The sequence below is a fragment of the Carex rostrata genome, chromosome 10 (genome assembly GCF_964058835.1).
Source record: "Carex rostrata chromosome 10, lpCarRost1.2, whole genome shotgun sequence".
Lineage (NCBI taxonomy): Eukaryota > Viridiplantae > Streptophyta > Magnoliopsida > Poales > Cyperaceae > Carex > Carex rostrata.
In genome coordinates, this window is record NC_135927.1 from 6,904,271 (window position 1) to 6,931,309 (window position 27,039).

General features: G+C 32.9%; 2 protein-coding genes and 2 long non-coding RNA genes across 4 annotated transcripts in view; 3 read left to right on the top strand and 1 right to left on the bottom strand.

Moving 5' to 3' along the window:
- LOC144560652 (uncharacterized) overlaps positions 1-27,039 on the bottom strand; it is an 81,855-nt gene that overhangs the window by 51,110 nt on the left and 3,706 nt on the right. The window lies entirely within an intron of this gene.
- LOC144560807 (disease resistance protein RGA2-like) lies at positions 18,160-21,982 on the top strand. The gene is made up of 3 exons (XM_078310050.1): positions 18,160-18,825; positions 18,862-21,869; positions 21,926-21,982. Exons 1-3 carry the CDS (start codon positions 18,237-18,239, stop codon positions 21,980-21,982), a joined length of 3,654 nt encoding a protein of 1,217 aa, XP_078166176.1. The 5' UTR covers positions 18,160-18,236.
- On the top strand, positions 22,008-22,924 carry LOC144560347 (uncharacterized). The gene is made up of 3 exons (XR_013513371.1): positions 22,008-22,092; positions 22,256-22,347; positions 22,687-22,924. It is a non-coding gene; the product is annotated as an uncharacterized LOC144560347 (long non-coding RNA).
- On the top strand, positions 23,425-25,337 carry LOC144560875 (uncharacterized). Its single transcript, XR_013513504.1, has 3 exons — positions 23,425-23,865; positions 24,301-24,378; positions 24,965-25,337. It is a non-coding gene; the product is annotated as an uncharacterized LOC144560875 (long non-coding RNA).

A 27,039-nucleotide genomic window follows, 5' to 3' on the forward strand; every position in this document is an offset into this window, starting at 1 on the left:
AATTCAAGTGTCATTTAATAAATTCATTTGATATTATAAAGTTAATACAATTAATTCAAGTTCTTTGATCAATAGTAAAATAGGCATTCTTTTTGTATTTTTCATGTGTATGATACAAATATAGTAAATTTTTACTATGTATCAAATTTAAAACATTTACAATGATTTAATTGTTGAAAGTATGAAATTATTCATTATGGATGGATCTCAAATATTATATAACACTTACCTTGTATATTGTTTGCCGACACTCATTGTGAAAGGAAACAAAGCCAATGGTACTACTGTACAATGAAAACGATAGAGCAAAGCTAGTGTGTACTACACTCATAAAGAAGCCTTAGTGATATAACTCTAAACTTATTGGATTAGTTTGAACGACGAATCTAAACTGATCTACTTCATGAGTGATGTGTGTATATACAAAAAAAAATTTTAATTTTCGAATTCATTTAATACAAAGTTAAGCAGTAAAAGTATGATGAAAAATTAATGTATTAAAATAACTCGTAAATCTTCATCTTTTTGACAGCTTGACTTTATACTAAATGGATTCGAAAATTTGAAAATTTTGCATACACATGCATCACTCGTGAAATATATCGTTTTCAACGGAATGGATTCATCGTTTGAAATCAATCCGATAAATTTTGGAATTATGCTCATCAAACTTTCTTAGTAAATACAATGCCCGCTAACTTTACTCACTAAATTTTTGGTGCATGCTAGCTTTATTCGAAAATGATATATGAGATTGTGAAAAGGCGAATGAATTAAACTACTGATCAATAAAAATGATGCCACATGCCAGTTACTTTCAGCATACAATTAATGCACCTACCCCATGCATGCTTAAATGAACTTTTACCTACGAGGGAAGCTGGCCTAGAATCGGTCGAGTCCGAACTTGATTTATATCCGAGGTGTTCATCTGAGTTGGTCTGATTTTTTTTTTATTTCTGGACCGATTTGATACGAGTTGGGTTGATTATGCGTGGTTTTTTTTTTTTTTTTTTTTTTTTTTTTTTTTTGGGGATATGTAAGGATGTGGCTTGAGGTAGCCTAGCATGCACTACTGATTTGATGCCCTAGACTAATAGGACAATTGAGTAGAAAAAAAGTGAGGGTGGTTTACTGTTTGAGTAGCTCTGTGGACTTGAGACTAGGTCCGATACTCATCGGATCGGATCTAATTTAGTATGACGGTTTAATCACTATTCGATCTGCTTTAAGATTTGCGTGGTTCGCTTCAAAGAACCTAATTTGATTTGACGGGTTTAATTACCTCCGATCTGCTTTAAGATTTGTGTGGTTCGCTTCAAAGTTCGTGTGTTTCTGCTTTAATTTTTGTATGCACATATCAGATGGTAATGGAACTCATTGAATCTAAAAGTAGATCTGATAGGCATCGGAACTACTCCAACTTTGTGACAATAAGACAAGAGAAAGAGGAATAATGTGATTTATTTATTTTCTTTGTTACAAGGTCCTTACGCCACCTTTGAGATTTTTTTTGTTACAAGGCCCTTACGCTAGTGTTTGGTAAAAACCCGTGGGGGCTCAACCCGGACTGGTCTGCCTGTGCCCGTGCCACAGGTATGCACGGGTACACGAGTACACGGGCACGGGTATTAAACGGGCCGGACCCGATTTTTTGAAGAAAAAAATCCGTGAAAACCCGGACCCCCATACCCTTGAACCGATACCCGTGAGTCTGTGCCCGTGAACCCGTGCGCTCGTGCCTGTGCCTGTGCCCGTGCCCGTGAACCCGCGACAGTTTTTTTTTTTTACTTTTGGTTTAAAATTCAAATTTTAAACCAAAACCGCCCCCATTTCCCCCCATTCCCTACTCGGACCCGAACCCTACCCGTTTTTTTTTTTAAATATTGTTTTTTAAATACTGTTTTTAAATACTGTTTTTTTATTTCTGTTTTAAAAATTCTGTTTTTTAAATTCTATTTTTGTATTTCTGTTTTTAAAATTCTGTTTTTTTTATTTCTGTTTTTCTATTTCTGTTTTTTATTTCTTTCTTTTTTATTTCTGTTTTTTAAAGAGAGATTATACTTCTCTTCTTTTTCCTATATTGGACAACCTTTTCTCGACTGAATATGTTGTGTATTATTCTTAAGGGAGCATCTAGCTATCCCCCCGTAACAATCCCCAATTTCATCCCCCAGTCATTAACTACTTTAATAACTACTAACTGCTTAGGGGACCACTTACTATTTGAAGACCACCTAACATTTGAAAGATTTTACACCTGACGCGTACAAGTATTCATCTATAATGCATCAAGGATTTATATATAACACATCAAGTATTCATACCTAAGATATCAAGTATTTAAAAAAAAACTGGACACGTTTTTAGAAGTTTTTTTTTCTCCGTTCAATCTAATCAATATTTCTGACGATCAGTGTGGAATTTTGCAAATCTAAAACCACAAATGTTTTCTATATAATTTTATCTTTCAAATGAGATCCATGATGACATACTTTTGAGTTGTCCGTTGCACAAGTATTCATCCTCATCGAGAAAGTATTTATCATCGTCGTGCAAGTGCAAATATAAAAACTAGATACATCACTCATCCATCTTTCACACGTTTTTTGAGGTGGTTTTTTTTTTCGTTCAATCTAACCAATATTTTTGACGATCTGTGAGTAATTTTGCAAATCTAAAACCACGAATGTTTTCTATACAATTTTCTCTTTCAATGAGATCCATGATAACATACTTTTGAGTTATCCGTTGCACAAGTATTTATATCTCACCATGCAAGTATTCATGCATTATCAAGAAAGTATGCATGCATTATCGAGAAAGTATTCATCCGCATCGTACAAGTGTAAATAAAAAAGCTGGACACATCACTCATCCATCTTTTACACGTTTTTAGAGGTGGGATTTTTTTACTCCGTTCAATCTAACCAATATTTATGATGATATGTGAGGAATTTTGCAAATTTAAAATCACGAACGTCTTCTGCACAATTTTGTCTTTCAAATGATATTTATGATGACATACTTTCGAATTGTCCGTTGTTACAAGTATTCATCACTTGTCATGCAAGTATTCATCCCTTGTCATGCAAGTATTCATACCTTATCGAAAAAATATTCATCCTCTTTGCGCAAGTGTAAATAAAAAAAATGGATACATCACTCATCCATCTTTTACACACTTTTAGAGGTGGTTTTTTTTTTCTCCGTTCAATCAAACCAATATTTCTAACGATCTGTGAGGAATTTTACAAATCTAAAATCACAAATATTTTCTACATAATTTTATCTTTCAAATGAGATTCATGATGACATACTTTCGAGTTGTCCGTTGTACAAGTATTCATAACTAAGATATCAAGTATTCATTCATACACGTTGAAGTATTCATACTTTCGAGTTGTCCATTGCACAAGTATTCATATCTTGTCATGCAAGTATTGATACGTAAGATATCAAGTATTCATTCAGACACGTTGAAATATTTTCTACATAATTTTATCTTTCAAATAAGATTCATGATGACATATTTTCGAGTTGTCCGTTGCACAAGTATTCATTCATACATGTTGAAGTATTCATCTTTTAAAACATCAAGTATTCATTCGTATACCTCTATTTTTTATGTCATTCCATGATGACATATTTTTGAGTTGTCCGTTGCACAAGTATTCATACCTCATCGAGAAAGTATTCATTCCCGTCGTGCAAATGCAAATAGTTAATGTATCAAAAGTATTACAAGCATATGTGTATTAATTTTACTAGAGCAGCCAAATAGTGTAGAACATTGCTTTATTGCTTTCTAGTTCAATTTTATTTTTTGAAAATAAAAAATAGTTGCCATATGTTTCACTATCGAAACAAAAATAATCTATCAAATTTTATAGATCATATAATTGAAATGTTACAAACAAATAATTAAATAAAAATAATATTTAAAAGAAACAAAACATACTTTATTGAAGTATTCATACATCAGATATTAAGTATTCATATATATACGTTGAAATATTCATATATAAGATATCAAGTATTCATTAATACACATTGAAGTATTTATACCTAAGACATCAAGTATTCATTCGCACATCTCTATTTTACTTCAAAATTTGTTTTTCTGTCATTTCTTAATACTTAGTATGCACTTTCCTAATTCACCATTAATGAAACTTTGTTCTTTGCAAATAACTCGCTATTTCATGAGGAAGAGAAAATAGAGGCATATGCTCTCTATATACACTAGTGAAAAAAATAGAATCAGGATCGGTTATACACGCATATCAGTATCGGAATACAACCGATCCTAATGAAGGCAATACTGATACTACAATAATCTGGATCGGTTGAAACAACCGATCCTGATACTATTTTTTTTTTCAAAGTTGGTTCTGCAAAAAAAAAAAAAAAAAAAAAAAAGTAGTATCAGGAACGGTTGTTTATAAACAACCGTTCCTGATACTATTTTTTTTTTTTTTTGCAGAACCAACTTTGAAAAAAAAAATAGTATCAGGATCGGTTGTTTATAAACAACCGTTCCTGATACTATTTTTTTTTTCAATTTAGTTTTGACCACACATAACTGAAACTTTCTGTCCATCAGAATGGTAGCAGCAGTTGAAGAAGAAACTACATAATCAGATTGATGTGTATCAGATGTCTTTGAACCAGTTATTTCATCATCAAACTCTTGGTGTTTCATTGGTACCTTCATGGTATCAATGAACCATATGCAAATGCATTTAGGATTGACATCCTTGCTAATATTGGGGCGGGCTAAATAAAAACATGAGAAGTTTTGGGTTCTAAAAGATTAATGCAGCTCAACCATTGTAAAGTGGAACCACCCAATCAAATTAATACAATGCAATGCACCTGAACTGTGGGGTTAGAAGAGGGCCCGGCAAGTCACTGATACTTCTCTCTAGTTTTCTCCAGAGATTGCTTCATCTTACAAACTTAAGAGCATTTTCACAAACACCTTGGGTGCATGACTCAGTTCTGAAAATGAAATAATGACTCATTTCAAATCAAGGACCAGAGATGAGATTGCTATTTGAAAATTAACAAATTGTAATTGACTGTATTATATATAAACAATGAAATGATAAAAGAGAGGCGAGATAGATAGATTAGAGGCTTAGAGCGGTACCCAATCAACCAAAAGAGGACGAGATGAGGTGGTCAACCCCAATCCAAGCCGTCCATACATATATAAAGAGGAAGAGAGCGTAAGAGCGACAGAGATTTTTTTGTCCTCTGACACCTTGCACTTGTTCGGAGCCTGAGCGAGAAGCATTTGCAAAATCTGAGTGATGCTTCAGTTCTTTGCGTGTCTTCGAGAGAGTGATGCTTCTGTGTCTTCGAGAGAGAAAGGGCGAGAGACTGGAGAGGACTAGGTTCGCCAATGGAAAATGAGAGGATTTGAGAGGGAGATACGGAGATCGAGAGAGACGCTAAGTTGAAAATGAGAGGCGCGAAATGAAAATAAGAAGAACCCTAAGCAGGTTATATAGGGAGTAATCATCAGGATCGGTTGTTTATAAACAACCGTTCCTGATACTATTTTTTTTTCAAAGTTGGTTCTGCCAAAAAAAAAAAAAAAAAAATAGTATCAGGAACGGTTGTTTATAACCAACCGATCCTGATACTATTTTTTTTTTTCAAAGTTGGTTCTGCAAAAAAAAAAAAAAAAATAGTATCAGGAACAGTTGTTTATAAACCGTTCCTGATACTATTTTTTTTTTTTTTTTGCAGAACCATCTTTGAAAAAAAAAATAGTATCAGGATCGGTTCTTAGCTAGAAACTGATCCTAATTATCAAGTATTAGGATCGGTTCTTAGCTAGGAACCGATCCAATTAGTTCATGTGCTGTGCTTTCATTAGTTTTTAGTATCAGTTTTATTGATAAAACCGATGCAGATAGGTATTAGTATCGGTTGGTTCATACAGCCGATCCTGATTTCAGTTTTTCCACTAGTGATATTATCCAGTGCTCTCATCATTTCTCAATCCCCCAAATGCCCCTTGTACAAACCAATTGCTCTGCTACATATTTTTAAGAGAAATACATATGCTCACTTTTCTAAGTATCTCATCCTTGCTATATTTCACCAAGATCAATAGTACCAGACATAATGTGCAAGATGAATATTTCCAAAATTTACAGCACTTGCTGACTTATGCATCAAGTAAAACAACACAGATAAAAGAATATTATTTACCAGCAGTAGTGGTTCCATCCTCCTTAAAAATTTCTTCAGCTTGGCAAGACCAGCAAGTCTAATCTCGGGCCTTACTCCATCATCTTCAAATATGGTCACTGGTGTCTCGTCACCAGGGGTTAACAATCTTTAAGAAAAATGATGCAAATATTAGCAAGTTTCATTAATTAAAAGACCCAATAATATAATAAAACCATTTGCTTTCTCAGCTACGCTAGTGTGGTAGAAGATTATTTGCTATATTAGAGATTGATTCCAGTACTTGTTCTGTTAAGAAGATTGTTTAGGTGTACAGAGACAAAAACATCACAAAAGTAAAAAAGTCATAAAAAATTTACTTAAATATTTCTTAGAGCTTGAGTGAATCAGCTCTAAACTATTACTTAAATATTCTAATATCTACCATTCTGATAAGTTGCCATGTCACCAAATAAACTTGAATCAATCCATGAAACCTGAAATTATGTACCAATGTACTAGTACCGAAAATTGGTACTGAACTGGTACCAAGCAATGGAAAGAAAAAGCCTCATACTGCTGGTATTGGGGTAAAGGTAGTAGTCTTAGGGAAAGACCATAATTTCTGATTTTATGAGAATCATCTCATAAGACTTGATATGGAGTATAATTAAACTCATACATCTAAAATTGATTGTTTAATTGTCCCTACTGGACCAACCAACCTGAAAAATTGGATTAAATAAGAAAAACCTGCTTCATTCTTGCATTTTAGAGAAGAAGTTGAGAACTGGTTTAGAAAACATGTATGAAGCTTAGCCATCAAAATCTGTTGTTTGAAGCTACCTTCAGGTTGAAATGAGATCAAAAATTCATAGAATTATGAACACATTAATGAGAAATTTCAAAAAAAAATATTTAACGGTGAACCATGTGAAATTGCACATGGAGTTCCTCATAAAAAAATATTTAACGATGATGTATGAATATTTTCTCGATAATGCATGAATACTTGCATGGTGAGATATAAATACTTGTGCAACGGATAACTCAAAAGTATGTTATCATAGATCTCATTAAAAGAGAAAATTGTGTAGAAAACGTTCGTAGTTTTAGATTTGCAAAATTACTCACAGATTGTCAAAAATTTTGGTTAGATTGAACGAAAAAAAAAACCACCTCAAAAAACGTGTGAAAGATGGATGAGTGATGTATCCAGTTTTTATATTTGCACTTGCACGACGATGATGAATACTTTCTCAATGAGGATGAATACTTGTGCAACGGACAACTCAAAAGTATGTCATTATGAATCTCATTTGAAAGATAAAATTATGTAGAAAACATTTGTGGTTTTAGATTTGCAAAATTACACACTGATCATCAGAAATATTGATTAGATTGAACGAATAAAAAACAAACTTCTAAAAACGTGTCCAGTTTTTTTTTAAATACTTGATATCTTAGGTATGAATACTTGATGTGTTATATATGAATACTTGATGCCTTATAGATGAATACTTGTACGCATCAGGTGTAAAATCTTTCAAATGTTAGGTGGTCTTCAAATAGTAAGTGGTCCCCTAAGCAGTTAGTAGTTATTAAAGTAGTTAATGACTGGGAGATGAAATTGGGGATTGTTACGGGGGGATAGCTAGATGCTCCCTAAAAAAAATTATGGTTGGGGGATTCCTTGACAACATATTAATTTGACAATGTTCACAATTATAGAATATTATTTATAGTTTTCAAATCTGACAAATACAATATAATATGTACTTAATACATATCACATATATGAAAAATGATGAAATTTAATATAAGTTTTGCAGCTCATCAAATAAATATAAAATTAACAATGATTCATATATATATATATATATATATATATATATGAAGATTTATTGAGGTGATTTCAAATGATAATGAAATAGTATATAAATTGATACACTAGTAATCTATAATGAAAATAGCATGTTAACTTATTCTATTTTTTTTTTTGTTATCTGATTTAAGATAGTGTTGTTAAGAATATTGTCAAGGTAAACTGTTGTTAGTGGATATCCACCTTTAATTTTTTTTTTTTATTTGATATTATTTGTAATAAGTTGGAATTGTGGTCTTTGTTGTAATTGAAAGATCTGCAAAGTCTTTGTCAAATATTTCAAAAATTGAATACCTTTGGAAAATTAATGATCTGAAGAAAGTCCTTTCTGAAGGAAAATTAATGCTCTGTGGATTAGGCTCTGCTTGGCTTGTATGTATGATACTTATTTGAAAGATCAAGACTGCTTATTTAAATAAAACAACATCCAATCTCATATCCTATTATTAAGGAATAATGATGGATATATAATTGTTAGTGTGCTATTTATTAATATTATTTGAAGCTACATATAAAATGTGAGTTAGTGTGCTATTTATATTAGTTGAAGCTACAGATAAAATGTTAGAAGATCCGTATTGTGTTATTTAAATTAATCAACACAAAAGTGAGCAAATGATATTCAAATTGCTTAATTTATTAATAAAGACCATAATCAAGTTTGCATGTTTGTCAAATTAAATTAATTATATTTGTTAAACAAATATAATTACCATGTCAAAAGAATTTTAATTGGTATGAATTTGGATTTACAATTTATTGGTTTTCAAAGAAAAAAAAACAAAAAAAACAAAAAAAAAGGAAAAAAAACAGAAAAAAAAACCGGACCGGACCGTCCTGCCCCCGAACTCGTGACGGGCACGGGTATTAAACGGACAGGGCATGATTTTTGAAAAAAAAAAACGTGATGCCCGGCCCGTTGTACCCGTGTACCCGTGATGCCCGTGACCGTGTCTACCTGTGCCCGTGCCCGGGTTTTGCACGGACCGCCCGGCCTAGACCGTTTACCAAACACTACCTTACGCCACCTTTGAGTTTTTTGAATAGCTTTGTGATAGAAAGAAAGAAAGAAAAGAGTGGCAACTGTGGTTTGTTGTTTCTTTGGTTTTTTTAATTTTTTTTTTATGTTGTTTCTTTTCAGTAGCTTTTGTGACAGAAAAAGAAAAAAAAAAGGTACTGTAATTTGGTTTTAATTATTTTCTTTCCTTTTGTCATGTTTTATTTTCGTTTGCTTTTCTACATAATCTATCAGGTTATTTATTTAATTTTAAATATTTGTATTATATTATATTAGTGTCTAGTAGATTATCTAAGTGTAATCTTTACATGATCTAACATAAATTTTTAAAAAATTATCTTTTTTTTTACAAAAAATGTCCCTACATTTTTCCGATTTTGATTTTCAGTCATTAAGACCTCATAAATTAAGTAACAACCTCATACAGACATGCACATGGTCATGTCTTTTTAATTTTGTCGTGTCATATATAATTGACTCGGCCATCAAAAACATCATGATAAAAAGCAATCGTACACATATATCTGAAATATGTCTGGTAAAAAGATAAAAGTTACATGCTCCATTATTACTTTACCTATTCAATTTCTTGATGGCCTAGACCCCAAGTATTGATTTTTATGCTTTATATGCACGTGGTTTGGCCCACAAGCATCAAGAAATATTGTGGAATTGATTACTTCTTCAAGTTATTAGTTGTTCTTTTATTAATGAATAATTATATTAATTCTCACACTCTTATCTTTCTCTATTCTCACATCTACAATTTAGAAAGATTGTACTATGGTACTCACTAATTATTTAAACACTTCTAAAATTAAAGGACTCACATTAAATAAGAAAGATAATAATTATTTAGAGGTTGTAATATAGTCCCCACTAATTATTTAAACACTTCTAAAATTAGAGGGTCCACTTCTAAAATTAGAGGTGGTACTATGGTCCCCGCAAATTATTTATTCATACAAAAAAAATATTCATCACAATAAACATATACGAGGTGATTATTCAAATACTTTTTACATAGATATAAATACTCTATTGTATAAGTACAATACTTGATATTAATACTTTCGTATATCAGTCAGTGTCATATTTAAAAAATACTTGCATAACGAGTTATAAATATTTTTGTGACGACCGGCTCAAAAGTACGTCATCATAGATCTCATTTGAAAGAAAAAGTTGCGCATAAAACATTTGTGATTTTCAATTCGCAAAATTTCTCATAGATTATTAAAAATGTGGACGAGATTGAAATGAGATAACAAAATTCACCTCCAAAAACATGTATGACCCCACGTAGTTCGAGTGAAATTCTATGGCTGTTCAGTTTCTTTTAGTTTATCCATGATAGAAATATCGACAACTGGGCTAGTATTCCTAGCTATTTTTATTCATGCTGGTAATGAAGAAAAAAATAACTAAAATTGCCATGAAAAATAAAATAAACCTTAAAAATTAAAGAAGATTCAATCTCAGATTTCCGTATGCCTAATGATTGTTTCTCAAAATAAAAAAAATTAAAAAAAATGGTTCCGGATTTCAATTGTTACATAAAGTGGATTCAATATTTCAATCCGAATAATTTGTTCCCTATTTGACATGTGACAGATGAATTCAAACAAATGGATTTGCATGAAATAAATGTTTTTGTTTGGTAGTGATATGTGCTTGCTACGAAGCATCCGCGATGCTTCCCACAACAGTGCCAAAAATATTTGTGTGAATTTGTATTCCTTTCATAATGTTTTAATGTTCAAGTTACAAAACAAATTTTCCATTTCTTTACTTTTTTAATATTGAAGTACTACTTTCTGCAAGATTCGGTCACTGAATATGATCATTTATATATCTATTAAGTACTAGACACATAAATTAACAAAAATTAATAAATGAATAATAGGCCTTAATATATATAGATTGGATATATATCTTTATCCATATTAATGCGAATAGTAGAAGTTATTTTAATGATTTTCAAAATGTCAAATTAATTAATTCGTTAAATCGTCCTCACCCGGCCCCTTTATATAGTATATAAGGTTGGGATCCATTTAACGATAATAATTTATTTGACAATGTTAACAATATTTTAAAATACAGTTAAAGAAATATTTTAAAATTGGTTGGGTTTCAAATCTAATACAATTAATTATTCAAGTGTCATTTAATAAATTCATTTGATATTATAAATTTAATACAATTAATTCAAGTTCTTTGATCAATAGTAAAATTTGCATTCATTTTGTATTTTTCATGTGTATGATACAAATATAGTAAATTTTTACTAGGTATCAAATTTAAAACATTTATAATGATTTAATTGTTGAAAGTATGAAATTATTCATTATGGATGGATCTCAAATATTATATAACACTTACCTTGTATATTGTTTGCCGACACTCATTGTGAAAGGAAACAAAGCCAATGGTACTACTGTACAATGAAAACGATAGAGCAAAGCTAGTGTGTACTACGCTCATAAAGAAGCCTTAGTGATATAACTCTAAAATTATTGGATTAGTTTGAACGATTTCAAATGAGTTGGGTTGATTCTGCTTGGTTTTTTTTTTTTTTTTGGGATATATAAGGATGTGGCTTGAGGTAGCCTAGCATGCACTACTGATTTGATGCCCTAGACTAATAGGACATTTGAGTAGAAAAAAAGTGAGGGTGGTTTACTGTTTGAGTAGTTCTGTGGACTTGAGACTAGGTCCGATACTCATCGGATCTAATTTAGTATGACGGTTTAATCACTATTCAATCTGCTTTAAGATTTGCGTGGTTTGCTTCAAAGGACCTAATTTGATTTGACGGGTTTAATTACCTTCGATCTGCTTTAAAATTTGTGTGGTTCGCTTCAAAGTTCATGTGTTTCTGCTTTAATTTTTGTATGCACATATCAGATGGTAATGGAACTCATTGAATCTAAAAGTAGATCTGATAGGTATCGGAACTACTCCAGCTTTGTGACAATAAGACAAGAGAAAGAGGAATAATGTGATTTATTTATTTTCTTTGTTACAAGGCCCTTACGCCACCTTTGAGATTTTTTTTTTGTTACAAGGCCCTTACGCTAGTGTTTGGTAAAAACCCGTGGGGGCTCAACTCGGACTGGTCTGTCCGTGCCCATGCCAGTGCCCGTGCCCGTGCCACGGGTATGCACGGGTACAAGAGTACACGGGCACGGGTATTAAACGGGCTGGACCCGGTTTTTTGAAGAAAAAAAACCCGTGAGAACCCGGACCCCCATACCCTTGAACCCATACCCGTGATTTCATGCCCGTTAACCCGTGCGCCCGTGCCTGTGCTCGTGCCCGTGAACTGATGACAGTTTTTTTTTTTTTTTTTTTTGGTTTAAAATTCAAATTTTAAACCAAAATCCCCCCGATTTACCCCCATTCCCTACTCGGACCCGGACCCTACCCATTTTTTTTTTAAATACTGTTTTTTTTTATTTCTGTTTTAAAAATCCTGTTTTTTAAATTCTATTTTTTTATTTCTATTTTTAAAATTCTATTTTTTTTATTTCTGTTTTAAAAATTCTGTTTTTTATTTTTGTTTTTCTATTTTTGTTTTTTATCTCTGTTTTTATATTTCTTTTTTTATTTCTATTTTTTTAATTATGTTTTTTTATTTCTATTTTTTAAGTTCTGTTTTTTAAAGAGAGATTATATTTCTCTTCTTTTTCCTATATTGTACAACCTTTTCTCGACAGAATATGTTGTGTATTATTCTTAATTACTCTGCTAATGTGAACTAACCTAACAGTAGATACTTCCCTTAAAAAAAATTATGGTTGGGGGATTCCTTGACAATTTGAACTGACAAATATTTTTTTATTCAACAATTATAGAATATTATTTATAGTTTTCAAATCTGACAAATACAATATAATATGTACTTAATACATATCACATATATGAAAAATGATGAATTTTAATATAAGTTTTGCAGCTCATCAAATAATACAAAATTAACAATGATTCATATATATATATATATATATATATATATGAGTTAGGCTGGGGTGCTATGGATAGCATAGTGACCTCCAGTGCTACGGCTCAATATTCAAGTTTTCAAAATCCAAACGGTCGATCCGAACCGTTCATTGTTTAATCCATATTGAAATGTGCTTGGAGACCAAATTTTACATTTTTTTGAATTTTTTTGCTATTTATTAAGATGGTTTCAAAATCGATGTTTTTATTAAAATTCTGCACCACTGAAAAACAGCGATTTCAAACCATCTTAATAAATAGAAAAAAAATTTCAAAAAATGTAAAATTTGGTCTCCAAGCACATTTCAATATGGATTAAACAATGAACGGTTTGGATCGACCGTTTGGATTTTGAAAACTTGAATATTGAGCCGTAGCACGGGAGGTCACTATGCTATCCATAGCACCCCAGCCTAACTCTATATATATATATATATATAGAGGAGGGATCAAGTTACAACATTTTTTGAGTTACAACAAGTTACAACAAGCATTTTCTACATTTTGAAAGTTCAAATCGTCGATCCAAACCGTTAGATGTGATCTCTACAATAAAATGTGCTTGGAGACCAAATTTTACATTTTTTTGGAATTTTTTTACTATTTATTCATATGGGTACAAAAACTAGTCAACTTCATACCATTGAATTTTGTATCCATCTTAATAAATAGTAAAAAAATTCCAAAAGATATAAAATTTGGTCTCCGAGCACATTTTATGTAAAAATTATTCACTTTATAGGTGTAAACACGTCCATTCTTAGAGATAAATACTTTCGTGCGTAAGTATTAATACTTCTATTCTTCTGTTTGAATGATCTCCTCTAGATTCGAGTATGGATAAACGAAGCGGATAATTTCACTACTTCGAATTCGGATATTTATCTAAAAAAAATAAAAAATAAAAATTCGCTGCTTCGAATTGGGATATTTATCTAATATGAAGAACAAATCGGAATTTGAAAAGATATAAATTTGATGATTGACAAACGGATCGGATATCCGATTCTAGATGGATACCAATTTAATATTAGCATTATCTGCTCCGAAATCAGTTGATTTACAATCCTACCTAACCTAGGCCTCTTAGGTATTGATCTTTATCTATTATATGCACGTGGTTTGGGCCACAACAGCTACCTTGCATCAACAACACCTTTATATTGATAGCATTAATAATAAAATAAAATAAATCTATTATAATTATTCAAAGGAAATTTCAAATATACCAACGACCGAGAGGACGGTAACACAAACATGGCTAGATAAAAAAAATCGAATTGTTCAATAACATGGAAGTCAAATATAGTGTTTTTAAGTTTCAAATACTAAATAGAAACATAAATTCAGTGATAGAATATATCACTTTTAGTTTATAGCAACGAAGGTTGCACTGAAACTTCTCGTGTGTTGGCCGTTTTGTAATCTTGTGAAGAGCGATATACAACAAGAATGAGATACTTTTTGCGAGGATAAAAAAGTGACTTTTCGCGACGGAGTACTGTTATTGTTCAGCTTTTTCTTTTTGCGACGATACTTTTCGTGAGGAAGTACCGTCATAAATGCACTTTTTTCCTCACGAAAAGTGTCTACTCTGTTGTTGTAATATTGAGAAGGAGAATAAACAATACCGAACTTCATAGTAATATTTTTAAACCTGTTATTTATAAAATATATATAGTGACCTGCCAATACAATACAATAGAAAAATAAATGTAGAATACTTGTTCCACTGGATATTAAAAATCTTTTACTGGTGTAAAATTATTAATAAGAGATATTTCAGTTTTACTTTTTAGCACTTTTTGTCTCAATTATTTATGGAGTACCTATATATATCTTTCCAGCAATGGAAAATATCCTGCCTACCTAGTTTGTTTTAATTTGGCACTTCTAATTAAATAAATAATAGAAAAAAAAAATATATCTGACCACAACATTGGTTAATTAGCTTTGAGCATTTCATGTAGCTGGTAAAAATGGATGCCTCGTTTATTTATTTTTATTTTTATTGTAATGGGTAGCTGACTTGCTATGTTTATTTTTATTTTTATTTCACGGTAGGGTATTTTTATTTTTATTTTTATTTTAGAAGGATTTTGTTATGTAGTTAGGTGTGAACTCATGAAAAGATATAGGGGCAGATCTCAGCGTACTAGAAAGGTAAGGGTTTGTGCCTCTTTTTCAAGTTTTTATATAGTTTAGTCCTATTAGAAGATATCAAAAGTTAAATTGCTTCTTATTTTAGGAGACTTTGGTTTAAATCTCACCTACCAAATTATAAATGTTTACATTTTATATTTTAGCCCCCATCTAAATTTTCTATATCTTATTTCTGTCCTTGTATTCTTCATCTTATTACCTGATCATGTATCAGCTGTCTGGAAGGAAGAGAACATCGTGCTTTTATATGTACAATACTTGTTCCACTGGATATTCAAAATCTTTTACTGCTGTAAACTTATATTAAGACATATTTCAGTTTTACTTTTTAACACTTTTTGTCTCAATTATTTATGGAGTACCTATATATGTTTCCAGCAATATTGGAAAATATCCTGCCTGCCAAGTTTGTTTGGCACTTCTAATTAAATAAATAATAGAAAAAAAAAATCTGACAACAACATTGGTTAATTAGCTTTTAACATTTCATGTAGCTGGTAAAAATGGATGCCTCATTTATTTATTTTATTTTTTTGTTATGGGTAGCTGACTTGCTATGTTAATTCATGATACACATAAGTCGATACAAAAGTATACGAATTTACGGTGATTATTTAATTTATTTTAATTAAATTATAATCAGAGTGATTATAACCAGAGCACTACAAAAGACTAGCACTTTTCGCGACGGAGTACCATCATAAACGTGTGTTTTCTATTCGCGACGGTACTTTTTGCGACGGAGTACCGTCATAAATATGTTTTTTCTCTCGCAAAAAGTGTCTACTTTGTTATTGTGTAATGAGCAGGCCTACTGGAATTACCTTTTTATTCACCAATGGTAAATAACAGTTAGTCAGTTACTCTTATTTTTCCTAACACAAAGTTAACATGCAAGCAGTACTAGATTGGACTTTTATACTAAATTAATAATAAAAAAATAGATTAGAGCATTAATAAAAAACATATTACTCAAATATATCAAATATCGATTTATTTGGCTTTTGCTATCAATGGAAAATTGCTTCCTATATGAGAAAATTTTCTTTAAGGAAAACTATCTATATATTTTTATATACTATATGTTTTTATCGGGTTCACTCACCAAATCATTGAAGACTATTGGCAATAGCTTCACCATCCTAATTTTAATAATATTGACAAGGACCCTGATAACAATCCCCGCAGGTCTATCCCCGCAAAAAACCCCGCACAAACTGCCAAAAATATCATGGGGGGGGACCGCCCAGTCATTAATGCTCCGCAGAAACTGTTAGTATTTAACTTGAAGCATCAAAGTATTTATCTTGAATTTGCAAAGTATTAATCCCTATGCAATGATCTCTATTTAGGAAAGAATAAATCAACCCATGAGTTGTCCCCGCACAAAATTTTCTTTTTTTTTGAATCATCCCTGCACAACTGGGGATCATTAAATAAGCAATCCCCTCATAAATACTTGCCATTTATCCCCGCACAAATTTTTTTTTTTTTTTCTGGATTGTCCCCGCAAAACTGGGGACCATTAAATAAACAACCCCCTCACCCAATGATAAATACTTCTCATACATAAGGATAAATACTTTATGATACATTGATAAATACTATATGTTACATGGATAAATATTTATCAGACATAATTGCAACTTTTAGTACAATATCAATGATAAATATTTCTCAGACATAAGGATAAATACTGTATGATATATGGATAAATACTATATGTTACATGGATAAATACTTCTCAGACATAATTGCAACTTACAGTAAAACATATGTGACAATGATAAATACTTCCCATATATAATCATAAATACTTGTCAGAACAACGATAAATACTTTCTTGAACTTTGTTCTTGAACTTGTCAATAAGTAATGTTTAATCAAATCAAAGTATTATCATGTCAGGGACAATGATAAATACTTCTCAGACATAAGGATAAATACTTGTCATAACAATGATAAATACTTTCTTGAACATCAATAAACAGATTAATATTTATTAGCGGGAATTGTTATTAAATGATAGTATAATTAATGCGTGGATTGTTATTAGAGGACAGTGTAATTAATGTGGGGATTGTTAATTAATGCGGGGATTGTTATTAAAGGGCAGTAATTAATGCGGGGATAAATGGAAATTCTTAGAGGAATTAATGCGGAGATAAAAGGCAATTAAGGGAGTTAATTTGGAGAGAGAGAGTGCGGGGTTAAATGGGGGGACAGGGTTGAGGGGATTGTTATAATTATTCTATTGACAAAAGCTTCTTTTATTCATACATCCCAGCACTCTTCAATTCTTCATTTTTTTTAGTGGAATTACTAGACACACACCTTTGTCTTTCTGTCTTTCTGTCTTTCTTTTATTTTTATTTTTTGCCAGTTCATCGGGTGGTGTTCGCATTGTCTACAATAGAAATTAACATTTCATTATAATTGAAATAATTTAAAATATATAATGTAAAATTTAAAATTGAAAGGATTGACATAACATTCTATTCAATATTTAATCTTTCTGATTGTTTGTCACTTTTATTTTTAATTTTATTTTTGTTTTTTTATCGTATCTCTCTTTTTAAGCTCTCTCTCAGATAAATTACTCATATGTTTTCAACTATTTCTTTTTTTTAAAGCTCTCTTCTTCTTTGCAGAATTACGACAATATTACACAAATACTTTAATCATATTAAACAACCATTTCTTGATAAAAAATTTTAAAGAAAGCTAAAAAATTATAGAACATCATTTTTTAAATACATCATCTCAAAGGAGACTAGCTACAATTTGATCCCATTAATTTCTCATCAACTTGATAATTTTGATATATACTTAAATTATTATAATAAATAAATTTCATTGTGTGTGGGATCCTAAACCATTATATATACTGCCGAGGCTTCTATATCTTTACTCAACCTAACATAACTCAATCCACCATACACAGCAGAAAACCTAAATACTCCCAAAATCTCAATAATGGTTGGAGTAGAGTTTTTGGTTGGCGGATGGTTTGCATCGCCGGTCATCAAAAGTGTGATTGAGAAAGCAAAGAAGTATGTCGGGGTTAATTACAAGTGGCAGAAAGGCGGTAAAGAGATGGTTGATGAATTGAGATTTAAACTATTACTCTGTCAAGCAACAGTCAAGGTGGTCGAAGAGAGAGCAATTATCAACAATCAAGAACTTGCAGAATTGCTGAAGATGCTGAAAGATACTGCTTACAAAGCTGAAGATGTGTTAGACAACATCGAAGCCAAATCCATCAAGGATGAAGTTCAACAAAAGAACCAGGTTTTCAAAGCTGTTTCCTCTTCTTTTTCTACTGTCAGGAATATGGTTATTTCTGAAGATAACCAAAAAAGTTTAAAGGAGGTCGTGGCTCAGCTGAACCAATATTATACTAATATTGAAAAAATTCTTAACTTGGTGAACATGGATATTGAAAATAAGGAATCACAGACCCATGCACTTACTAATCCAAGAGAAATCGGTCCCGAACCATTAGGGGAGGTGGGTTTGTATGGCAGACAAGATGAATTGGATCTGATTTTAGAAATAATATTAGGTTCACCGTCAAAATCCTTTGTTGAAAAAATATTAGGTTCGCACCCAAAATTCTTTTTGGAAAAAATATTCGGTTCGCACCCAAAATTCTTTTTGGAAAAAATATTCGGTTCGCAGTCACAATCCAGCAAAAAGGGAGAGCAAAACGACAATTACCATGGTATTTTCGTTATTCCTATTGTTGGGATGGGTGGGGTAGGCAAGACAGCACTCGCTAAAACTGTCTATAATCATTCTGAGGTACAACAAACTTTTGAAAAACGAGCATGGTCATCGGTTTCTAACAACCGTGATCTTGTATTGGTGATGGCTAAGATCATTGAATCATTAAGAAAGTACCCGGTTTCAGATTTGGCCAATAGGTCATTAGAGTCCATTTCTGAGGACCTCTCAGAGATCATTAAGGGAGTCAAATTTCTAATTGTTCTCGATGATATGTTTGAATCTGAATGGGATTTTATTCATAAAATCTTTTCTCGTGGTGCCCCAGGTAGTGTAGTCCTCATAACAACTCAGAATCAGGTATTTGCAAATCGGGTAGTTGGAAATACAGTAGGAGCCATTGGTCCCATAGCATTGAGTGCACTAGACTCGGGAGTATTTTGGGAATTATTTGAGCGTTTTGTGTTCGGGAATGGAGTGATGTCCGAGGAAAAAAGGAAAAATTTAAAATCCATTGGAAAGAAAATAGCTGACAAGTTACATGGTTTACCCTTGGCAGCTAAAATAATTGGAAACGTATTAAATTCTAAGCTTGATGAACATAGATGGAGGGATATTTCAAAAAGTGAATGGTGGGATATACCAGAAGGCCAAACCAAAATCCTTCCATCTATTGGACTTGGTTATGAACAACTAACTCCTAGTTTACGGCAATGTTTTGCCTACTGCTCTTTATTCCCTAGAAACTCATTGATAGAAAAAGATAGGTTAGTCCATATGTGGATAGCCCAAAATTTTATTCAACCAGTCAATGGTGGGAAGAGGCTTGAAGATATTGGGAGGCAATGGTTTGATGAGTTGGTTAAAAAGTCATTTTTTCAGCGTGCATGGGACAACAATAGCTATGTCATGCATGAATTAATGCATGATTTGGCGGTTAGTGTCTCTTCAGGTGAATGTTTCTACCTTGGGGAGGGAGTAGAAGTAGATAAAATTCCTTTTGGTGTTCGGCACTTGGCAGTAGATACCAACAATGTCGAGGTCATAGAGAGAATTAGAAATCTTAAAAACTTGCGCTCATTCTTACACTTTGGGGGCTGTAAAGTTCAAGGGATATATTACTATAATGTTATAAATTCCATGTTATCTAATTTAGATAGTCTTAGGGTTCTTGATTTATCTTATATGTGCATGGAAAAAGAATTGAAACCACCACAAGCAATTTGGAACTTGCAGCATCTTCGTTTCCTAGATCTATCTTCCACAGGAATCACAACTTTAACTGATGCTTCTTCTATTAACCTTTATCATCTTCAAGCTTTGTATATTCGCAAATGCAATTTGAAAAAATTACCAGAGGGCATAAACAAATTGATAAATCTGCGTCACTTGTTTGCTTATGAAGGAGCCATTAAACAAATTTCTGGTATAGGTCAACTAACCAACCTCCAAGATGAACTTGATGTTTTCATTGTTAAGAAAGAAAAGGGACATGGAATAACTGAATTGGAAAATTTGAGAGAGCTCATAGGAACTCTAAGAATTGAGAATTTTGAGAATATCAAAAACAAAGATGAGGCCATGAAAGCGAAATTAGTCGACAAGAAACATCTTGATAGCATTCACATAATTGCAAACCATACAGAACGAAAATCTAATGAAGACATGGAGGTACTCCAAGAACTGCAACCAAATCAGGATATTAAAGAGCTAACAATTCAATGTTATGCTGGTTTAGATTTTCCAAATTGGATCATTCAAATAGGTGATCGTTTTCTAAATCTAAATACACTATATCTAATTTCATGTGTCAATGTAAAGGTCCTACCACCTCTTGGAGAACTTCCCTCTCTGAAAAGTCTTCAGATTGAGAAGTTTCATTCTGTCAAACTCATTGGTTCTAATTTGTATGGAAAAAACGAAACAGTTTTTCCTCTCTTAGAAGTACTAGTTTTGGACACCTTGTCCAACTGTGAAGAATGGACTGATGCAGGAGCTAGAGAATTTTTTCCACGTCTCTCTCAATTAACTATTGAAAATAACTATGCCCTGAGAAAAGCACCACTTAACCTTTTCAGTTCAACCCTCAAAAAATTGAAGATTCTTGGATGCAGACACCTGATTTCACTTGGAAATTCAATGCCCAATCTATCCTCTATTATCCACTTGAAATTATCTTCTTGTTCAACAAACATATTTTTAGACCCCCGTAACATGCCGTTGTTGGAGGATCTAGATCTCAACGATTGCTCAGAATTGAAAATCAAAGGAGATCTAACATCTCTTACTCACCTTAAATGTCTGATTCTTTTGCGCTGCCCAAAACTTTTTAGCACGTATTCTACAAAGGACCAACAAAAAGGAAAGGATTTACAAGTGCATCAGGATGCAGGGTTGCAATCACTTACCCATATACAAGCAGACAACAGTCTTTTTAATCATGAGTACCACCTAATTTTAGGGAGTCTTCCTTCCCTCCCGGTTTTGAGTTTCTATAATTCAGAATTTACACAGTTTACAGATGATCAAGTTTTATGGTTTCAAAATCTGACCGCATTACAAGAGATTCGCTTTAACAAATGTGCAATGACGCACCTTCCAGCCAGCTTGACCCTACTATCCTCACTCAAGAAGATGTGTTTGACAGAATGTACTAGGCTTAAATCTCTTTCAGATAGCATGCCTCCCAGCCTACAGATGTTAAAATTAACGGATTGCTCAGAGAATTTGGTTCAAGTGTGCGAAGCATATCGGGGCCAAGATCAGCAATTCACATCAAGCATTCTTGTAATCCATATTGATAATAAGAGTCCATTTCCAGATGCTGTACAATTGCGAAAAATGGTAATTGGGAAGCCCCAAATTTCAGATGCAATTGGTAAGGTTCATAATAATATATCTCTTCAATTTTTAACACTTTTTTTTTCTTTTTTGGAAAGCTTAGTAGTGACTACCAAGTACCAACATTGTACTTTTTTCTTAACACTTGTCTCTGATTGTTTCTTGCACTTTTCATTTACAGGGCAACAGGCATGTTATTTATGCGATAAGACAATTAAGGAGACAGATTTGGTACTACGCGACAATTATCTATATATATGAAAAGGTAGGTAAAAGAACATGAGTTTAGTTTTTGGTCTTTCCTTTTTGTTCTGCTCTTCTTATCCATGAATTTGAACATCATCTGTTCATTGGTTCTAGGTAATATTAGCAAATTCACATTTTTCTTTCAATTGAATCATTCTAAATTTACAACATTTTACTACAAGATTCTCAACTAAATCAATCGAGGACGTGGATGATCTTTTTCCCTGTCAAGGAAGTTCCCTCAACATATGCGCTACCTCCATATTGCTAATTTGTAAGAAATTTTTATTTCCTTTAACAAATTAAGTAATACATGAAGCTGGTCATTCAGCTGAAGCATTTTTGGGTATGATAAAAATATAACAGCTTCTAAATATGTTGGGACAACAAATACCCTTAGGAACTATAAAACAATAAAAATGCATTTGGATGCCTCACCTCACCTCCCAGAGATGCAGGTTTGAAATCAGTTAGATAAATGGTTTCAGCTGGGTACTAAAAGAGGGCTGTGTGACCCCTTCATTAAACAAAAAAAGGAAAATATACCTTTGGATTGGAAATTTATCTATTTCTGAGATATCTTCATAATATGACTGCATTGTCTTTTTGCTAGCTAATTTAAAAAAATATGAAGAAGTCGGTTTCCAGCAAGTGCTCTACCAATCATACCAAACAGTGACAATATATGAACTGCATTGGTCCTAAGGCCGTGATGTCATTCTTTTAATATTGCTCTAAACTTGGGTCTACACAGACAAAGTGATCAAAATTGCTATACGGTGTGTACTACTACCACCCAACCTTGCCTCTTTACCCCCCCCTCTCCCCGCAACCTCTCTGACCCTGTGCTCTCCCTCGAGTGATGAAGAAGGCTTGCAAGCCTCACCATACTGTGCTCATTGAGGTTAGATCCGAAAACTTTTGAAAATCATTCTAGTACCTTATCAGTTTAGTTTGCATTCCTCTCCCCCTCTCTCTCTTCCTGTTCCAAATTAGCTGCCCCTCATTTCCCCTCCTGTCATCTCCACTCTATTTCCTTCCTCTAGTCATCCTTGGAAACACCTTTTACTCTTTCTTCTTATCTTCTATCATTTTCATAGTTATCTCGAACCCTAAACCCAGTCCTTTATCCATAACCCTGACTGAGTTTTCCTTTTTGATAGCAGTAGTAGCTTCTCTGCTTTTCAATCCTTGTTGTGCATCATAGTTATAGATTTTGTTTTTTAAAAACCAGTCCAAAGAGTAGTAATTCAGTGTTCAGAATGGTCATCTGTTGACATCTTGAACATGGCCTCATTAACATGCAGCAATGGAAGGAGGCAATCTACTCAGTAAACCATGGCTTTGGAGTTTATTCACAAGTGATTCCCTGGATACTGAAGATAGCTAGTGATGTTTCAGAGCAGAAAAGAAATGAGCACCACATCAAGATATTAAAGACAGGAAGGTGATGGACTAGCCATGCTTCTTTGAATTATGTTTGCTAATTTTACCTTCAAATTATAATTGTCGTTATGTCTAACATGATATTCTTGATATATATCCCAGGTCCAATATTATCACCTTCTTGTTTCATAGGAAGGGGCAATTGAAGAACCTGAGGACAGCAGAGATGCAAGCAACACCACAGACAATTCCACACAGCAAAACAAGCTCCCATGTAACTAATGCCCCATTCCCCAAGCCAGTTACAGACATGTGATTCATGCGGTAAGACATTTGAGCGGAGAGATTTGGTACTACGTGACTTCAAGTTCCCTCAACATATGTGCTACCTCCTTATTGTTAATTTGTAAGTAGATGTTTTTTATTTTGTTATACATCTGGACAATAGCTAATTAATTTAATCATTGGAGCTTCCAGAGACAATGACTTTCAACAAAGTTCTATGAAGCTGGTCATTTAAAGCTGAACTGGATCACCAACCAAATATAAGCAATTTAATTTTTTTGGATACACTCTAATAGTACTATAACCTAATCAAACCATGAAATAGAAAGATTAGCACACTTTAGGTTAGTCCTTCGATGATCGAAATACACCCAATTGTGAGCTGTTGTAACTTGTGTACTGTAGTTCTTTCAGTATATCCCTTAATGCTTACTCTGTATAATTATCCCTGTCAAAATTACCAAAATATTGATCTCTTGCTTTTGTTGCAGTGATTTGGGCAAATATTTGTTTTGAGCTTGCGTGACTGAGTCTAACAGACAAATATTAATTTCAGGAATTTGTATTGATGTGTGTCTCAAATTAGTTTGACCTGAAGAATGCAGAGGTGATGCAAAATAACTACTCACGTCAGGTATGCAATTGATTTTTCATTCTAATTTGTTTTCATCAGCTTTTATTTGGTGATACTTTAACAATAAACCAAAGATTTTTTTGTTATGATAAAAATCTAATGGCATCTATAATTCTATGATATGTTAGAACAACAATAACCTTAGGAACTGTAAAACTAAATTAATACAAAATAAGATGAATCCAAGGGACTTGGTGGCTTCAATAATTCATATATGTAATCTAAAGATGCATTTGTGTATGTGTATCTCGTGTACATTCGTGTGTATGCTCAAAACAAAGACACATACTTCACCTAATTTGTACTTTTCTCGTGAGGCCAGATATTGCTGTATTTTTTTAGTTAAAATTCAATACAAGAAAATCATAATAGTGAACAACAATTAGGATAACTTTCTTTGGATGCCTCACCTCACCTCCAAGGGATGCAGATTTGAAACCAGTAGGTGGTTTCAGCTGGGTATTAGAATTGGGAGGTCCCTTCATTAAACTTATTAAAAAAAAAAAAGGAAAAGATACCTCTGGACTCCAAAATCCATCTATTGCTGAGATATCTTCATAACATGTCTGCATTGTATTTCTTTCAGCTAATTCCAAGAAATTTGAAGTAGGTTTCCAGCAAGTGCTGTACAATCAGTGAGGATATGAATTCCAAGTCTCATTGGGCCGTGACATCGATCTGTTGTATATGGAAGCCGAAAGAAATGGGCGGAAGCCATTCTTTTACAGAAAAGCTGAATGGAGAAATAGAAGGGTAAAAACTGTTGGCTGGTTTCAAGTAAAAATGTTTCTTCTCCTAGTGAATAAGTCTCATCTCTGAGCCATATTTCTAAATTAGTGTATGAAATTGTAAGAGAGTGTTTTTGGTTTGATAATCTCCTTGTATTGTAAAAACTCCCAAGTATAGTGATTTTGCACCGTGCTCCCGTGGTTTTTTCCCGCAAGGGTTTCCACGTAAAATCTTGCGTCTCTATTTTATTTTTATTGTGTTGGATTGGTTGTGATTGCTTCTCATGTGCAGTTCATATTTCTCCATTTGAGTGGGCATTAGTATATGTCCGTAACTTGTTTAATAAAATTATTCCCTCCCTCTGATCTGGTAGTGTCCCTTGAGTGATGAAGAAGGCTTCCAACACCCCCCCCCCCCCCCCCCCCCCCTCCACACACACACACACACACACCAGACTCTGGTTCATTTCGAGAATCTTGGGAGAGGCAAGTGATTGTATAAATATAAAGACATCTTACAAATGATTACAGGGCTCTTTAGTAACCTGAGTCTTAGAAAGCATTCTAGAAAAACCACATCAATTAAAATTGAAAGTGAAAAAACTCTTTTCGGCATCAGTAATGCACTTTATCTATATATGAGATCAGATCAAAAGTCAAATAAAAGGAATGCCAATGCCCAGTGGTTAATACCAAGGTTTCTTAGATCAGTTAACAAAACCAATTCCATCTTGAACTAAATCAGAATCAGTCTCCGCTCTGACTTCACAAGTCTAACCCCACCAAACTAAAAAATCAGATATTTTCATAACCAATCACGCCAGTAATATTTTGACGTAAAACCAATTTCACTCAGAAAAAAGCCCTGACCTGATTTGATTCAACCCAAGCTTGCTTGGCCTACTCTAGTAGGATAACAACCTTACCTGAATCCACAGCCTGTCAGATACTGAGACAATTAACCTAACTTGAACCTGAATCAAATAGGCCCAATTCCAACAGTGACCAACCTATATTAAATCAGAAACCCTGTAGGCACCAGATCCGACCTGATCAGACCTGCCTGCTCCCATCTCTACAACCTGTACTCAAACCAAAAACACCGGTTCAATCAATTCCCTACCAGAATGAAATGGCATCAAAATTCAATGCACCTTAACTCTTCAATGATTTCTGGAGTAACCTGTTTCATAAGAACAAAGAAAGAATAAAAAGATATTAAAATAATTGAGGCTATGTCAGAGGTTCATTTGGTGCTATATTGGTGGATTGTGGGTAAAAGAAGGGCTGTTGGTGCTTGTTTGTATGGCCCTGCTTAATCAATAATTCAAATACGACATATTCCGTTACGATTAACCCAGTAAAATTTTGTAGAATTGAGTGAAACTGAATCTTATTTGCAGAATCAAGAGTTAAATAAGGATTAAAATGGTAACAGTACCAATCTACGTCATCAGCCTACGTATAAAACTCGTGGATTACATCAAGTTTAAATAAAATATTATACAAAAATAATTTAAATTTGCTTATCGAGAAAGTCTAGTGCTCTTCTTCTATGAGCTTAGCATGCCACAAGGCTGAACCTACATACCACAAAAGAAAGTACCAACAATTACACAAAGCATTGCTGCATAGCACTAATTTCATGAGCATTTCCTCGAACACCTTAAGTGCACCCCTTTTACTTTGCCATTTTAATCAACATTTATACATAAAATTTTCGTTATTACAAAAGAGAAAGAATTTCAGTAAATTTGATGGGAATTGAGGCACAGGAAGAAAAATGTCGTTTCTAACGAAAAATAAAAAAATAAAAAATTGGGGTTGAAAGTAAAAACGTGAAAGAGATACGAATAAGATAAAAAGATCAGCCAGAAGCGATCGGAATGGAGGTCAAGGCCAGAGGAGAGACCATGCTCTGCACTCTCTCCAG

Excerpts from the sequence above, each read along its gene's own strand:
- LOC144560807 (XM_078310050.1), top strand. The coding sequence starts at position 18,237 with ATGGTTGGAGTAGAGTTTTTGGTTGGCGGATGGTTTGCATCGCCGGTC. Across the intron at positions 18,826-18,861 it reads GATTTTAGAAATAATATTAG|GTTCGCACCCAAAATTCTTT; the intron begins GTTCACCGTCAA and ends AAAAAATATTAG. Across the intron at positions 21,870-21,925 it reads TTTCAGATGCAATTGGTAAG|CTTAGTAGTGACTACCAAGT; the intron begins GTTCATAATAAT and ends TTTTTTGGAAAG.